The sequence below is a fragment of the Mycteria americana genome, chromosome 2 (assembly GCF_035582795.1).
Source record: "Mycteria americana isolate JAX WOST 10 ecotype Jacksonville Zoo and Gardens chromosome 2, USCA_MyAme_1.0, whole genome shotgun sequence".
NCBI lineage: Eukaryota > Metazoa > Chordata > Aves > Ciconiiformes > Ciconiidae > Mycteria > Mycteria americana.
In genome coordinates this window covers 161,068,660-161,086,223 of record NC_134366.1, presented here as the reverse complement: position 1 = coordinate 161,086,223, position 17,564 = coordinate 161,068,660, and the positions used below count along the sequence as shown (strand labels likewise).

The 17,564-nt window shown below is 37.6% G+C and overlaps 1 protein-coding gene across 8 annotated transcripts in view; it reads right to left on the bottom strand.

Moving 5' to 3' along the window:
- COL14A1 (collagen type XIV alpha 1 chain) overlaps window positions 1–17,564 on the bottom strand; it is a 253,923-nt gene that overhangs the window by 171,447 nt on the left and 64,912 nt on the right. For all 8 annotated transcript variants that reach the window (XR_012774563.1, XM_075495203.1, XM_075495201.1 and 5 more), the window contains 12 exons: window positions 16,583–16,712; window positions 15,402–15,524; window positions 13,831–13,980; window positions 13,056–13,172; window positions 11,040–11,186; window positions 8,651–8,725; window positions 7,161–7,300; window positions 5,772–5,895; window positions 4,590–4,733; window positions 2,643–2,807; window positions 1,108–1,146; window positions 752–890 (listed from right to left, as the gene is read on the bottom strand). Coding sequence is in view for 7 of the 8 variants with exons in the window: in XM_075495203.1 (XP_075351318.1) it covers window positions 752–890; window positions 1,108–1,146; window positions 2,643–2,807; window positions 4,590–4,733; window positions 5,772–5,895; window positions 7,161–7,300; window positions 8,651–8,725; window positions 11,040–11,186; window positions 13,056–13,172; window positions 13,831–13,980; window positions 15,402–15,524; window positions 16,583–16,712 (1,493 nt within the window). In the remaining variant the exon portion in view is untranslated. The remainder of the gene's footprint in view (window positions 1–751; window positions 891–1,107; window positions 1,147–2,642; window positions 2,808–4,589; window positions 4,734–5,771; window positions 5,896–7,160; window positions 7,301–8,650; window positions 8,726–11,039; window positions 11,187–13,055; window positions 13,173–13,830; window positions 13,981–15,401; window positions 15,525–16,582; window positions 16,713–17,564) is intronic.

Below are 17,564 nucleotides of genomic sequence, written 5' to 3'. Positions count from 1 at the left end.
ATCTTCCCATGTTTAATCCAGCAGAGCCACTGCTTTTCTCTGGTGCCACTTAATACAAAGTGGGGGACTGGACTGAGAGGAACCAAACACAACATACACACTGTTCATAGAAGAAATGGAGAGTTTCCATCACTTTCTCTCTGACGAATGACGACTGTAAAAGTTCGATGGGAGGTTTCTTCATTGCCTCCTCCATATCTCTCCCAGGACACAGTCCTTGTGACTGAACTATGTCCTGCCTCCCAGGAAGGTAACTAGATGGTGTTCACACAGACTCATTTCAGCATAAGGAGATAATCCTCCTTTGTAACCAATGAATGGACATAGACTGAGTGACTGAGGACAGCTAAAGTAGGTTCTCATTCTGACCCCCGCTTCAAAGACATTCTGCACTCTATGAGACTTCAACCTGCATTCCAGAGGCACCTTTCACAAAGTACTACATACTGGAATCTGCCCAGACGTACGCCTGCATGAAATTGCTAGGTGCTAAACTGGCATAAGCCTGAAACTGGCTTATGTGGGAAACTCAAAATAGCCAGTAGGCTTACCTACTTTTACGCACAACTGCTATTTTTGAATGAAACTGGTTGAGGACACCGAACACTCTTTCTATTCATTAGTATAATGTAGATATACACTAGCGTCTCTGCTCTTCTGACATGAAAATACCGGTCCCTGAAATGAATAATTGCCTGCACTGGACAATTATCTTCATGTGTTTTATGAATATTTATATGTTAATACATACTTGGTAGGCTGGGATACAAGGGCATCCTTGTGCAGTCTGTAACATGGGTAAACATTAAATGTACCAGGTTCCATTGAAACCCCTTCCACAGCTGAAAATTCCTTTTCAACCAAACCAAACATTTCCATCATTTTAAATCCTGGAAGGTATCAAAATATACATTCTATTAATTTAAATTAATACCGCATTACAGGAAACAAAAAAAGGACAAAGTCAGTCACATCAAAGAGTTTCATATCACCATCTGTTTAACAGCTGTTAGCATAAAGGGAAATTTATTGCCTAATGTTGTGAAAATCAGGTAATGAAAATTATTCCATAAATCAGGAACAAAAATGAACACAAAAATACTGTACCTGCAAAATTGTTGCCATCTTTAACTACCAATGGGCAAGCTGGAAAATAAGGAAAGATATATTTAAGGATACAAGAGATGTCCCACTGCGTCAGAACAATGATCCACTCAGCCCAGTACTCTATCCCCAATAACAGCAAAAGGAGATGCTGTTTAGGAAGGGCATGCAAACCCGGCCGCTTTCTACTCCATTCAGTTGATGCTCGTCAGGATCCACAAGGGTTGTAGCAAAGATGTTAAAGGGTACATCCTTGTGTGTTCCATATACTATGCTTTTATGGATCTGTTGTCCATAAATTTGTCTAATCCTTCTATGAACCTGCCTTCACAACCTCATGTGGCAACAAATTCACTGCCTGCTGCATAAAATAGTATGTCTTATACTGGGCTTTAAACAAGTGCTCCCTAGTTCTCTATTTGTGAGCTTCTCCAGCCTAACTCCATCTCAAGTTCAATTACTTTAGCTGGCATTCTCTGTACCTTTTCAAACTCCACAATAGCTTTCAGGAGCAATAGAGACCAGAATTGCACACAGTCCTTAAGATGTGTGCACGTATTTTAAATAGCTGTAAATCTGGTTTATATTTTTTTCTGGCAGGGAAGAAAGCACACTAATCTCTTCCAGGAAAGGTGCCCTGGGAAATCAATAAGCCTAGAGGCAGGGTGTCAAATATGGCACCCCAGGATACTCGTATTCGGAGATCACTTTTGGAATACAAGCACAAGTGACCAATAAATGCTACTGTTGAGTATTCTCAATGTTCAAAATTCTCTCTACCATTGAAAGTGGAGTTTATGGTCAAAACCAAAGAATTGATGGGACACAAGCAACATATTTGTGTTCACCAGCTCTGATAACTCACAGTCCTATGCACAAGGACTCCTTACAATCACAAATGATTCACATCAGCTATACACTGCCCACTTCCTGGCTTGTATCTAAGGAAACATATTGAGGGCACACACCTAAAAGCACGTGAATTATTGACCTCTAACCATTGGGTGTTGTTCCAGAATGTCTTTCCTTTCATTTTTATAAGGAGTCTGAAGTGTGGCATTTTCACAGATTTCAAAGAGTTTGGGCGTGTTTTATGCTTTTCCTTAGGCTACAACTCTTCTAATTTCTCTGATAATACAAACATTAATGATTAGCTCTCCATTAATAAATTAACCATGTGATTTGAGTAATAATGAATGCAGCTAACTGTACTCTTACAGATGGTTAAAGTAGCCTAGAAAATAAAATATAATTAACTTTTTATGACTAAATTCTGAACAATTAACAGTGTTTCACATCTGGAATAAGTTTTTGACAACCAATGGCTCTATGCTGGATTTATAGAAAACAACTATTAATTATTTTGAAGTCACAACACCTTCATTTCCTTAATCTTTTATGGAAATAACATTAGAGTTATATCTGCAGTAAATTATGTTAAAAAGATCAAGAATACCTCTTAATAGAAAATTAATAGTTACAAACCCCCCAGTATTTAGCACTTATTTTAGAAGCAAGTAAAAGTCAAAATGGCTAACTTGCTGATGCAGTTTCACAAACAAAAGTGATCAGCTCATCTTCAATCTTTGTAAAGGCATCAAAGTCATCCACAAAGAAGACATGTCTTTCACTGGGCTTGCTGCCAATATTAACTAACTCTGAATAGTCAGCATCAGCTACTCCAATAGCAAAAAAGCTGAAACCTGTAAAACAAAAAAAGAACACTCTTGTGAGTCATTCATTTAGAGAGCGGCAATACAATATGAACATAACTGTATTCACACTGGCTCCTTTCCCGGTTAAATACAAAGGTGGGAATTTTATTATTCTCTTATACCACAAGAAAATTCATGCATGTAATCTAAAATAAAGGTACTACATTCTCTGTGAGATATTTCTTTTGGCTATTTATGCTTAATCAGTTAATTAAAGCTTAAGTGTTTTCTTGAAGACATATAAGACTACTCAGTAGTTTAAAGTTTTAGCATATGCTTAAATGCTTTTCTAATTTAATGCTATTCCGTATTACACACAAAAATATCTATGTATCAAGTATATCAAAGCACAGAAATTAATTTCCTGTAGGTCTTTTACAGATTTTATTCTGTGCCATATATTAATCAGAGTTTTCAAGCCACTGCTGCCTCATGAGTGAACACTGAAATAAATGCATTCTCATTTCATCAGCAACTTAACTGCACTGGTTGAATCTGTTCTATATATTCTGCATTAAATATGAATGAGGCCCAGGGGCATTCATCACCTATGCAGCGCTTTTAGCATAAAGCATAAAGCAAAACTTTGACTTAGTATATTATAACAACATCTTCATGTCTCATCCAAGATCAGCACCTCTTCATGCCCAGCTCTATCATAGATGCAAGTCAGTACCTGCTCCAACCTATCTGCAGCCTAAACATAGAGCATGCACAAAAGGAAATGGGAGAGAAGTCATCATTTGTCCAAGGTGGCACATCTCAGTCAGCAACTGAACCCCCACCATATGCCATCTCCTCTCGAGGCTGTTGCCAGTCTAATAGTTAATAAGGCAACTGCAAGACTTACCTGACAGTTGAACATTTTTTGTTCAGCTTAGACATAGACTCCAATTTATTCACAAATATGGGGTTTTCTTGATTGCTACTTAAAACAAGTTATGCATGCTCTACTATTTTGTGATATGATTTTATTTATGAAGGCACTGGATTCAGCATCTAGCAATAATACAAGCAGGCAGCCAAGCTCAACGATTGCATTGGGTTTCAGGAATCAGTAATATACACTGGTAACTTCATAGCTGCCAGTCAGCTATGAAAGGCAAATAAAAAAGCACAAATGTAATTTCTTCTTAGATCTCCTCACATTAAAAGGATGATAGCTTTTTTCTTCCATCCTTTAGTTTTGTTCCACATGGCACACCATGCCCTTTGGGTTTTGTACAAACCTCAGTATCAGACATTTCTACAACTAATCCAGTTCTTATGCTTAGACTTGTAACACTGTGTGGCTGCTTAAAGCTCTAAAATCGGTGGTTTTAAAAAAATTCCTAAAGGTAATTAGTGTAACATGAGAGCAGATCAGAACCAGTACAGGAACACATAAAAAAATTTTCAAAGGACCTCTTGTATAGAAAACAAAACAGTTTTGTTTGCTGGTAACCACAAGACTACACTTCATAGATGACAGTCCAGATTCTCAGGATCATGTCCCCTGAATTCTTCATCATGGGAGCAATTCCATTGACTACTACAGGATTTTAGCACTGCCACCAAAATGAAAAATAATAGTATTAATCACCAAAAAAAATCTAGAATCTAACCATACCCTAGCGATATTCTGAGTTTCTTAGCAATTGCTGTCTGTTTTCTTTAAGCTTGGAAATCTTCCTGGAGCAAAAGTCACCCTTATCTCATGCCCACACTTACATAGTTATAATTAATGAGAAAAAGGAAAATGTGAATACTTCTTAAAACTACACATTTTACCATCTAGTTGCATTTCTCTGGAGACTTTGTTCACATCGTCCTGTGATCGCCCATCAGTAATGACAACCAAAACCTTTGGAATGCCCCTTCTCATGCCTGCCTCTCCAGTAAACAAGACTTCTCTTGCATGTTTAATGGCTTTGCCTGAAACAGACAAAATTGACAACATACTTTCACTGTGACATAAATCCAATTTCTGTTGGCTTCTCATATCATATGTTAGACATCGATAAAAAGAGGAATCTGTTGGGTCCCGAGTAGTCTGTAAATTAGTGCATTGTGCAGTTATTAAAATAGAGATTTAGAAAAGTTTAATTTTTACCCTAAACTTTGAAAATTTGATGGCTTCAGACATCCTTTTTTCAATCCAGAAGGTGAAGATCAAGAACATGACATGTGTGGGAAAGCGTATTCTGTGCAGGTTAGATAACAAACTCTTCCCTTACTGGATTGTAGGGCACATTCCAGGTAACAACTGAAAGTGCCATTGTAGCTTTTTCTTGAGTAAATGGAAAACGTGTTATTTTGATACTACTGAGATTGGATGCAATGCAACAGCTGCAAGAAATTTCTGCACAGTCTGAGAATAATAAAACATACGGTTTCCAACTAAAACAGATTTTAACCCTTTCAGTACTTATCTTTAATTTCTTCACATCAGAGAGCTATTTTAAGGGATTAATTAAAATGTAACTACATTCAGTTAACAGACATCTTCCCCCACCCACTCTTAAACATACCACTGAGGCTTAACTGTCCTGGCTTATAACCAAACAGACCCTCCACTCTGTCCACTGTTTTCTACATGCTCTGCAAGCTCCCTCCCATCTTCTCTCCCCTCCCACTTTTCCACTTGCCAACCCGATTTCATATTACTCCCCATTCCACCTTCCACAATTCCCATTCATTCACTTTGCCTAGCTGCCTCTCTCCCTTCCTCCCTGATCCTTGACATCACTGTTGGTCAGAGGGGTGAATACCCAGCAGTAGGGGGTGAAGGGTGTAAACTGCAGATTACGAAGACCTTCTAACTTCAAAGCTCAACCTTTCACCTCCAGTGTGGAGACACCATGTTCTCACTGTTTTTGCACTGATATACTAAACCACTTAGCAAATGGGAAAGAAATACTGCACAGAGAGTAGCAGGGAGAAAATCTGCATCATAATCATGACCTTTCTCACCTGTTTTTGTATTTCCTCCTTTGTAGGCTATTTGCTGAATAGCTTCAAGAAGAGTCTCTTTTGTTTTGTATGCATTCAATTTAAATTCTGTCCTGGGATCATCACTGAACTGAATTATTGCCACCTGTGCACACAGAAGATGTGTTCATTACTAAAGCACCAGCCAGCGTATGAGCAAAAAGTAAGTGAATCCGCGCATTTAAAACAAGGATTTATCTTGTAACTTTGCTTCATCCTTAAAATGAAGCCAGAATTTTTTTTTCTCTTTAAGAAGCTTTCACTAAATAAAGTTTAATTTTACGCTCTGGAGCCTTGGCAACCACCTAACACTTTCTGGTTTCAGTTTGCAGCAAACAGGATGAGAAAAGTAATACCCACTTTGGCAAAAGCACTCTCAATCGAGCCCAAAAGCAAAATCCTAGTTACAGCTGCTCACACGTGTACAGTTACTCATGCACAGAACTGCAGGGACTTTATTCAGTCTCCATGAATTAATAGCTGCACATTAGTAACTTAAGTTAGGGAGCAATACTGAAGCAAGTAATAGAAAGATGCAAGAACATATTCTCAAATATTGCCTCTCCCAAATATGATGCTACATGAGTCCAGACTCTGTATTTCAATACACTAAACGCCTACAACTCACAAAACATATATTGAAATTCATATTCTATAAGTGATGTCCCTGATTTAAAAGGAGCTATTCACATGCTTAAGCTTAAACTTGTGCATAAGTTTCTGAAGCACCATGGACTATATTCTGGGAAAACAGCTGTATAGCAAGAAACAGTAGAAACTGAGCATTCTTCAGGGTTAAAGTTAAAAGTTAAGTTAAAAATAATGTTCAATGCTATCTCAAACTGCATATTATACAGGTAACACTTAAAACAGTAATATATTTGCCAATAACCTTTTCTAGAGCAGATTCAAGCATCCCTCTAAACAAATACATAAATAGAACAATCATTGTAAATACTGTATTTTATTTCAAGCCCTGTAGATTCTGTAGAGCATGTGATTTTAAATAAACGAACCTTTAATTTTCCTTATCAATGCCATTTTTAGCTTATTTAGAAATAAACACCACAGTGAGTACCAATACCAAAAACATTAACACAACTTAAATCTCATTAGAATGATTTAGGGGAGACTGAAATGATACTTAGCCTTCATGCTAGCAAAATTCATATCATTAATTTCATCATATAAAAGAAGTGTATAAAGTGTATAAAAGAAGATATTGAAAAAAATTGCTGTCCTAAAGCAGTTTATACTTTCAAAAGAAGTGTGAAATGATGTCAATTACTTTTTGATTCATTTCACCTCTGGTGCTAGTCTAAAATACCCTGTCAAGTCCACGCGCCCTCTGTCTCTCTACATGTTGATTACCTGCGTTCCATCAGGACCAATCTTATCCAAAGCTCCAACAGTGCTATAGAGGAAGTTAATTATCTTATTGAAATTGTCATCTCCAATACTCCATGACCCATCCACCAGGAACGCTAGGTCAGCTTTGGCTGCTTTGCACACTGAGAAAGAAAAGCAAGTATTTTGGAATTAGAGCAATGCCTCAACTCCTCATGAAATCCCATCAATCACTTAAGAAAATGCAACTATCATGAAAAGCCCTTGTTTAATGTTAGTTAATAATGCTTTAGCAAACAGACCTGCTGGCATTGACTTCAGTGCAGGTGTAGAACCAGCTGAGCTCGGCAAGGGGTAAATGGTCTGCACTGACAGATCCTATCACAGAATACACTTCAGGGCCATAACGATTCCTTAAAATCTGGCTAACCATTTTTATTTTTATTTAGGTTGTTAAGTAAAGTCACACATGAACTTATATGACCCCAGACTCCTAGCATGACACAGTAAGCAAAATGAGAGAATCTCGACTGTAGAGGTTCCCAGTGGGAAACTAATCCATTCAAAAAGTTACCCTAAGCTCTGTAGTGCCTAATGCTCACCCCTTTAACTGCACTATTTAGGAGCAATGCAGGTTTTCCCCATCTCATTTTATTCCAGCACGTTCTTATGCAAAATGGCCTGCAGAGCTGTACACCTGCTCACACAAGTTGCTCACTCTTTCATGGGAACTGGGAACCTTCAACGCTCTACAGAATCCAAGTCTATTGCTTGGGGTCAGAAACAAACAGTGTCAAAGCAAAGTTATGTTTTTCAACACATTTCATCTTGAAGAAACATGTTCATCTAAATCCAGAGAATGGGACAGGAAGATACGTACCTGTATTTCTCATTTTCTGTTGATTACTCCTTGGATTAAAAAAAAAAAAAATCTTCTGCTATGCAGTTCTAAAACACACACAACAAGGTCTTTTTTTTCCGTACTTATGGATTAAATTCTCCATTACTATATGTCAGTTTGGTCCACCGACTTCAAGCTGACAGGTGTGACCCTCAGTCTCCAACAATAATGCTCCCCTCACAGAAATATTTATCTGCACAAAACACTACATGTTCAAATGATAAATAGAAGGAAGTCTACATTTAAAGAGGGAAGAGACTGAACACGGCCAACACTTTTCTCATTACCTAAAGTAGATATATTTTTAAAAATCATGCTGGTTTAGAAGTTTAATTACCCTAGGATATCTGCTTCACTTGCAAAATAGGTATGGTTTAGGAGTTCTGAAAAAAGAAAATCTCATACATATTAACCTTCCTTTCTGCAAATTTCAACAATACAATAATGATGCCAGATTTTTGGATCATTAAATTTAAGCCAGCTGCCTTAACAGTGTCACTGTAGCAAATGCATTTTGAAACCTGATCCCTACAGGCCTAAGAGAGTGTCAGAAGCAGAAAAACATTGCATCAACACCTTAAAATTATTATAAACCCACACATGCAGCACTTACCTTCTTTCGCAGGAGGGATCGTAGGTGGTGGAGGTGGCGTTGAAGGTGTTGTTGGTGGTTGAGTTGGAAATGGTACTGGAGAATAAAAGGAAGGAATACCAAAAAATGCTTAAAAGCCCAATATATTTTATCTGTATTAAACACAGCATTCACATCACAAACTCATCTTCACATTAAAAATTCATTATCTCTAATCAACTAGTTATGCAACTGGAGAGAAATGTAGGTGAGTGTGTGCATGTAATGTCCTCCTCTGCTGACCACCTGAAAAAGGATAGTACTATTACGGAGCAATTAGTGGCTGCACTTCAGTGTGAATGATACAATAATACAACTGAACTACTACTGGAACTGCCCCTTTTTGGGTTTCCCCAGTGTAGTAGAGACCATGTGGCAGTTCCATGCTTGACCTAGTAGCCATAATTCATTTTGTAAAAGGTCAGTGTCCTTTTTCTTTCTGACCACAACCAGTCCTTAGTCACAGAAAGTAGGTCTCTACCCACCCTGGAAGGAAGAAGATATTAGTCCTGCAATCCAAAATACAAAGAGACAGTGCAAAAGCAAGCCAGTGCCTGCACTCAGAGCAGATCACAGCCTGCCCTGATCAAGGTTTTCCTGAATTCGGTGGAAGATCTTGTTATGTTTCCAGCTAGAAATGCAGTTCTGACCACAACTCTACAGGGCTGTGGCTTTGTTGCATGCAGCAACTTCTATTAAGGTTACTATATGAAGTTTCTGAAAACTGTCTCATCCTTCTCCTGAAAATAAGCTTTGGAATGACAACCTCCCAGAAACCTAGCTGAATACATGATCACTGATTGACAGCTTTGCTGAATGCAAGAGCTCTATTTAGTGCCTTTCAACACACTCTTAGCTTCATTCTCAGAGATAACGTGGACATGTGTTGACTTCCACAACTGTATCTGAGGAAAAGCTTCTGCTTTCATTCAAGGGCATTTTTTCCAATTTTTTTCAATGCAATTAGCATAAGAAGCCACAAGTGACAGAACATCATTCCCTCAAGTAGGACTATACTTGTTATTTGCTATAATATATGTTACATTTATAGACAATGGATAGAGTTAGATACGACAACTTCAGAAAAGGGACCTATCTTTAGGAAATCTTTAGGAAACCTCTTTGTGCAAACAGGACTCATTACAAGCTTCATGTCCACATCTAAGTTGACTCCCAGTGCAACTGATGGGGGTTTTCCCATTGGCTTCAATAAAAGAAAGGACCAAGACTCTGAAACACCTACAAGAAACTAATGCCCAGGACCTCCACGGCTACAGACAGACCAGGACCAGACCCATTTAGAATGGGTCACAACTGCAGTAAGGTGACTTGAAAGGCTGCTCTCTAAGCACCAGAGAGGTTCAGGTCACCGTGAAGAGTGTTTTCTTCTGAGGTGATACAATAATTTGTCTGCATCACAAACCATCTTTCTCAAATGGACATGTAGGCCAAGTTGTGTTCTTCCTTATGTCTCCTAATTCCCTGAACTGTAAAGCATACAAAATGCATTCCTCCAAAAAGCAAGAGAAGCTCAGCTTGTTCCTCACTGCTCTGAGAATGAGCCCTGGACAACTGAGAAGTGGAGTCATGCACCTGTGCAAGTTTCTCCTATGTGAAAACGAAAACCCTCCACTTGAAGGGTTCACTTGAAGAGGAAAATTATAAACATTATCTACCCTGAGAGAAGAGTAACAGCATTGTGGTGTATAGTAATATAGTATGAGAAGGGTATCACTGAGACTGAAAATGGGCTCAAAGAAAGAAAGATAATGTTGAAATATTCACTCTGTTCATCCTGTATTTTGTTTTGCAGTGTTTTGAACTCATGAGAGCAGGATCTTGCCTTCATAAATAGCTGCAAGGGGTTTTTTGCCTGTCTTGTGTTATTGAGAGTAATAATAAAAAGGTTGGTTGGTTTGTTTGTTTTAAAATACATAAGTAGATTGGGTATCAAGGTCCCATTTAACTGTAAATTACTCACACACTGGTGAAATTTTACTAAATAACACGAGCTGCAGGATACAAAACTTTCTCTGTTTCTCTGCTTCAGTTTTCTGGATTTTTTTTTTTCAAGGTCTCAGACTTTCAGAGTATCCCCTAGTGGGACTTTTTATGAAGAAAGCTAAACCATCCTCCCTGTTTCATTCTCATTAAGAAGTCAAATACAGTTGGTGAATGTGACTTCACAAGTAATACACAGCAGTGGTGTAAGAATCCTGCACCTCTGTAGAGAAGTCACAATGCAGCTGAAAAATTCAAAACTCAGCTAAAGGAAACTGCATAGGAATAGCACATCTGTGGGCAAAGGGCAAAACACGAGAAGCAATCAAGCATTATTGCTGCTGGCTGAACTCTGATCTATTTTACTCACACGTTGTCTCCATGATGCTTACGGCAGGGCCTTCTATCTCCTGAAGCTGTGTATGAACAGTGATTTTATATTCAGTTCCAGGCATCAGCTCAAAGAAACAATGTCTAGGCGTCCCTCCACCAAGATTTACTTCTCGCTTTTTCCCATCTGGAATTGTAAAAGCAACCATTAAAACATTTCTTTACTGTTTTATTGAATAATGTAATTTAAGTCTGAAATAAGAAGGGGACATGACAGCAGATGAAGGGCAAGTGGTTGACATAAATTAATAAACTACATGCTGCCTTATTTCTGGAAATTCACCTCTGTGCAGAGGTCTCTAACATTTCATCCTTCATATTAAGTAGGAGCTGAGGAACGTGTCAGACATCTGCAGGAAAAAAGATTAATTTCACCCCATGCACTGAAGTTAATAAAAATCACTAACACTGTCATCAATGGGCTTTGGATCTAGTCCTAAATTATCAGAGTCTAATGAGGAATTGTTGCTTTATGTAATTCTACAGCATCCTTTGTCTATGCCTCTGGTTCTCAGAGTCTGTAATGTGCTTAGTAATTGCAAGAGAGACTGAACTAGATACTGTATTCTAGCTTCCACTAGTAACCACTTAACAAGTTGGTTAAGGAACAGTATTTACAGGGTTCCAAAATTAATTCTGCTAAATTCTGAATTGGAAAACATGTTGACCATGGAAAAAGCTCAGGCACTAGAAATAGCATAAGGCATATTTTAATAATAATAATAATGAAACCTTCAGCACAATTCATAATGTGTAGCAGAAAGAAGTGAAATACAATCAACTGCTCTCACATTTTACAGAGTAGATACAAAAAATGCCAAACAGTTATTCACTGCCAAGGAAAAAACCCTGATGCTTATCAGGAGGTGTTACATTAGTATAAAAATAATTAATCACTGCCTGAACGAGACACACACCCAATCTGACAATCAAAACTCTTCATGATAGATGTTAGTAAGAAGCAATTGTTCACACTTTAGCTCATTCTGCTCACATTTAGGCTCTTTTGGCTCAGTTAAAACAATTCTGGCAGTTCTATATGATGAAAGCAGAATGTTGGGTAGCTCCCAGATGAGAAGCAAATCTGTGCTGTCTTGTGCCAGGCAAGATCTCTGCTTTCTGAACAGCTTGTCTGTATTTCAGGCCTTCAAATAAACCATATCACCATCCATTTGCCATTCCACAGAAAGGTCATCATTTTTTTGCAACCAAATTAGTATTATTTTTCATGATACCTTTCATAGATCCTGTTAAATGTTATCAACTGCATTTCTCTTAAGTTATCCAAGCTTTTAATTTGTCACTATTCAAAAGATCACTGATGTCTACTAGGGATAAGAGAGTTAGTCTGCACAAATAGTGACTTCTCCATAACCTCTTCTGGCTACACCTGAGAATCAGTGAGACCGAAGAGGCTGTAATTCACCTTCTACACATTCAGTGCTAAAAGCATCAAGACACCATGTGTTGCCACATAAAAATATCTCATGTTTACCCAGATAAGTACTTACTACAAGCTATAATTAACAATCAACGGAATGAGAACAGACAAAACTGGACGCTGTTCCGACTCTGTGAGCATGGTCTGGATTCAATCAGAGCTTTCCCTGCCCTTCTACCCTCCTCTCATGTCCATCCTAATCCTACAGAGCTATTACTGATGGTTTATTTAAAATCTTAGATGTATTCCATTCATCCTTTATCCATCTTCTATCCCTCACACTAGTAAAAAACTCAGGTAATCACCTATCTTCTACTGATAGACAAAACTCCCTCCTATAAAAAGGACAAGTTATCAACATCTGTTTGATATAAAAGGATAGGAATGCTACTTCTAATCCTGAAAATTTCAATGTGTAAACAACTCTCTTCTGTCCATCATTTCCAGTATTTCAGGAGCCAGTCTACAGGTCCGACTGCATACAATTTCTTAACTTATGCAATTCAATTCTCTGGGTTAGGCTGTAGCTGCATATCAAATGATTTAGTAACTTACCCACAAGCGATTCTATAACTACCCTGTATGCAGTAGCATGTCTATGAAGCTGCCACTGAGCACAGAGACTAGTCATGCGGACTTGATAGGAATCCAAATTTGTCACACCCAGGTACACTGAAAATTAAATACCAAAAAATTAGATTTATGCATCTAATAAGACATACAAGAAAAAAATGACAAAAGAATTATAGTGAAACACTTTTGCCAATTAATTTTTAACAAATAATTTCAAATGCTGCTTAAAAAAATGATGCCAAAAAATCCAAAACAGGAAGGAAAAAAAAAAAGTGAATCTTTAGACCAAAAGTTTGGAACTTAAGTCAATTTAGTTAAGACTAAATGATGAACACTGCTAAAAATTCAGTGACTACAAATAATTTTTAAAAAAATCATTATAACAGCAATATTTCTGACAAAATCTAATTTAAAATTGACCTTTAGATATATAAAGACTAAATCATATTATATATATGGAGCTAGAAAAAAGACTAAATAGGCTTTCCATTAAGGAGATTTATATCTACTAGTAGGCAAATATGTTTGGCTGATAAATAATAACATCTGCTTTACGACCCCTGTCTTGCTAACGTCCAGAAGATTATATTAAAGCCTCATATAGTCTGATAAAAAAAGAGACTTTCATTTCAGGAAAACAATTTGCACACAACTGAGAAAGTCTTCCATGTGAAAATTTATTCAGGGAGCTGCACAAAGCCATAGTTATAGTGAAAAACAGCCTGTAGAGATCTGAACAGCATGAAATCATTCTTACAGGTTTTGGCTACGCCTGTTAGGGCATCACTGAAGCCTGTTGAGTATGAAGCAAACACTTTAACACTGTACTCCGTTCCACTGAAGAGATTTAGAATGAGAATTGTATTAATATCATCCCCTACAAAGGTCTCCAACGCAGGACCAGGAACTGCAAAAAATGAAATAAATTAGAAAATCATTTGCTCATCCATTGAATTAGCAGGTAATTAAACAAATCTTAAGACACATCCAAAATTACATGTGCTCCTAAAGTTACCACTATTTTTTTACCTTTATTTTTTTACCATACACAAAAACAAAGACACTCTGCTCAGTCCTTGCATGGATAGAAGCCACACTTGGGAAATTCAGCAGTGGGATTCGTTAGGGCAGGGTTAGACACTGGCATCTGTTAAGACCCTTTTGTTCTGCTTCAGTGACTTATTGCTGCCCTAAATAGGCAGCCAAAGATCTCCTCAGTTTGATGGCGTGCCAGGACCAACGGGGGGGGACAGCAGATGCCAGCCAGCAATACAGTCCCTAAGGGGTTCTTGTACAACAGCAGCATTTAACAATGTGCAAAAATGATAATGAAAATAGAAAAGAATAAAACTTTCCCAAATCAGAACTGCAAACAGCTCCTTTTTCACCTCTCTTAGTTGTTCTGGATACACTTCAGAAAGCAGGCAACAGTGTTGTCTTTGGACAGTATTTTAGTCCCTTAACAGTCACACATTTTTGTTTCGCTCTCAATAGAGGACCATGTTTTTTCTAAAGAAATTTGAAGGAGCTTGGGTGCCCTGTCTAGCTGCAATGTGCAGGTGGGCAAAGGATGCAGCACATACAAAATGGGCAATGAATAAAATGTCAATTATTTGGGAGGTGTAGAGTGGGAGTAAAAGTCAAGGAAACTAAAACTGTTTGTATTGTGAGGGGAAGGAAGTTGAAGAATAGAAGAACACAGAAGAGAGGAACAGGAAGAGAGCAAAGGTAGTCTCTGAAATAAATAGAAAGAGTCATGGTAAAATGACATAAAAGGACAGACTGAAAGAGTTGGGTTTGATCAGCCTTGAGATGGGAAGTCTAAGGGGGAATCTTACTGCTGCCTACACCTACCTAATGGGAGGGGGTAGAGAAGACAGAGGTAGAATCACTTCTGAGGCAAACAGGAAGATGGTAAGAGAAAACAGACAAAATTTGCAGCATGGGAAATTTTGATTAGATATTGGGAAAGACAATTTCACAGTGAGGGTAGTCAAAAACAGGAACAGATGCTCAGAGAGATTTTGAAATCTCCATCCTTGGAGATATTACAAACTCGACTGGACAAGGTCCAGCGAAACCTGTTCCAAGCTGGCCCTGTTTTGATCAGGGAATTGCACCAGATGATCTCCAGAGATCCCTTCCAACCTGCATCATTCTGTGACTATGAAACTTTCCTATTCAAAACCTGAGATAACTAAGTTAATAGCACTTTCAAGGGTGTAACTGCAATTGTTAGATTTAAGTACAAAATTCAGCAAAAGATCATGTCAAGACATTGTACAGTCAGAAACAAATGGTAAAAAAAAAATCAGTTTAAAAACTCACTGTTGATAGGTTTGTAGACAATTCTGTAACCCATTGTTGGTGATGGTGGGGCATCCCAACTGATACGTAATCTGTTGTACCATTCATCTGAGACACGTAAATTTCTAGGAGCAGACAGGGGTACTAAAAGGAAACCAAACTGGACTTTTACAAGTTTATCTCATACAAGCACATGCATAAAACTCAAGACATGCACACGAAAATAGTGCAATACCCAGTACTCTCAGATTTACAGGTAAAATTGCCAGGATGAAAGCCTGTAATCAAATTCATCCTTGGTATTACATCAGTGGATTAATGTTGATATATTTAAGAAAGTTATAACAAGTTATACCAAGGATTAATTACAAACTGTGTTCAACAAACAATGGATTTTCAAATTAATTCCCAACTTTGTCCCTACATTTTTTTAAAAACATAAAACAATTCAGAGATAATTATCTTTTATTTATATAGTTTCTTTCAATCTAAGTGCACTAAAGTTTTTAATGTATAAATCATGCTCTTGTGAACACTTAATGCTTTCAAATGGAATCAAAGGAATTATGTACAAGTGATTTAAGTGTCTGCACAAATAGCATTTCAATTTAGGCAGAAATTATGTAAATTAGGAGAATAAGTCAATAAAATTATACTGTCATGACTAGCAGTGCACAATGAGATGATTTTTTACCAATATACAGTAGAGAGGGAACTTAAGCTACAGCTGAGTAATCTTTTGGTACTTGGTCAGAACTCTAGAGATAATGCAATCACTTTTATAAGAAGTTCAGCAGCATCTCTAATGACCTTTAGGAAGTAATGATCTCACACAAAAGAAAATCTAACAGCACAATGGTTGGTTTGATACTATCCCAGCAGGCATTGTTTACTTTATTTTCTGCATTAGTTGGCTTGTCCTTGGTAGGCTATCTATCAAGGACTTACCAGCTTTATTACTCAACAAGTTTCTGCAAACTCACCGTATTTGAATATAAAATACAATTTGTCAATTAGAAGCAACCCATTGTTTATAAATCAATGAACTGAGATTAATATAAAGCTCGAGTCATACAAGTCATGCAAAATAAGCCCACATTTATACTAAAATATATTACTACAGCCAAGGAAAAAAAGGCAAAAAGAGTAAGCCTTTCTTCATGGGTGTCTTGGCCAAAGACAAGGAGAAAGTTTGTACTTACGAGTTTTGCCAGGAGCTGAGACACTGACTCCTTCCCCATCAGAATAGATAGGAGTGATGGTAACTTTGTATTCTGTATCAGACAGCAGAGGCTGAAGCAGAAGAGTGTTTTGTCTCCCAGGCACCATTACCTGGATGGTCAGAAAAACAGAAACAATCAATCTTAATGACTAGTGGCAAAACCTTTTCATATCTTACATGATCTCTGACACCGTGCTCTACTAGTATTGATGTATAGCCTACATTTTTAAATATTTCTGATGCTCTGTGGTAAAATAAAATAATTAAATTATCTACCCGTTTAACAGATCGCCAGTTATACCTGAGTAAATGAAAAGGAGAATGTGCCTATGGGATAACACAGTTTTATATTAAACCTATGAGCCACTACAGCTCCATAAACCACTGGTACTATATGGATGGTTAGTACTTAAACAATTTTACTGTACAGACAAAATAAATCCTCTTGTTGTATTTATTCTTGACATGAATATGATTGTCCAAAGCTATGCCCATTAATAAAGGTTGATTGTTGTGTTCTTTGGGGACAGAAAATCCTCCTTCCCTGGGAGGAAGGAAAATGAATTCAGGAGATCGGGGACCATGAACTGAGCAAGCAGGAATAAAACATGTTTGTCCCATCTGCATCTAGTCTGGGGACAAAGACATTAAGGTAGCTATTTAGGAGAGGAAGTAGGAGTACGTCCCACAAATAGCAGAGGATCCCAAACTGCCATGAAACATGGAAGATCTGCAGCAGAAGTCCAACAAGGCAACCCAGTAGAAGTAGAGAAGCTGTAGAAATCTCTCCAGGCAGTTTTGGGTGTGCTAGAGCATATGTTTCAAACTGCTGAATTAAGCACTGCTTCTTTTAAAACAGTACAAGGTTTTCCCCATGAGCAGCTATTTCTGAAACTCTTCAATAGATTACTATATTGTAGCAGAGCCTCAAAAACTGGTGTCACAATAGTGGCAGTAGAGGT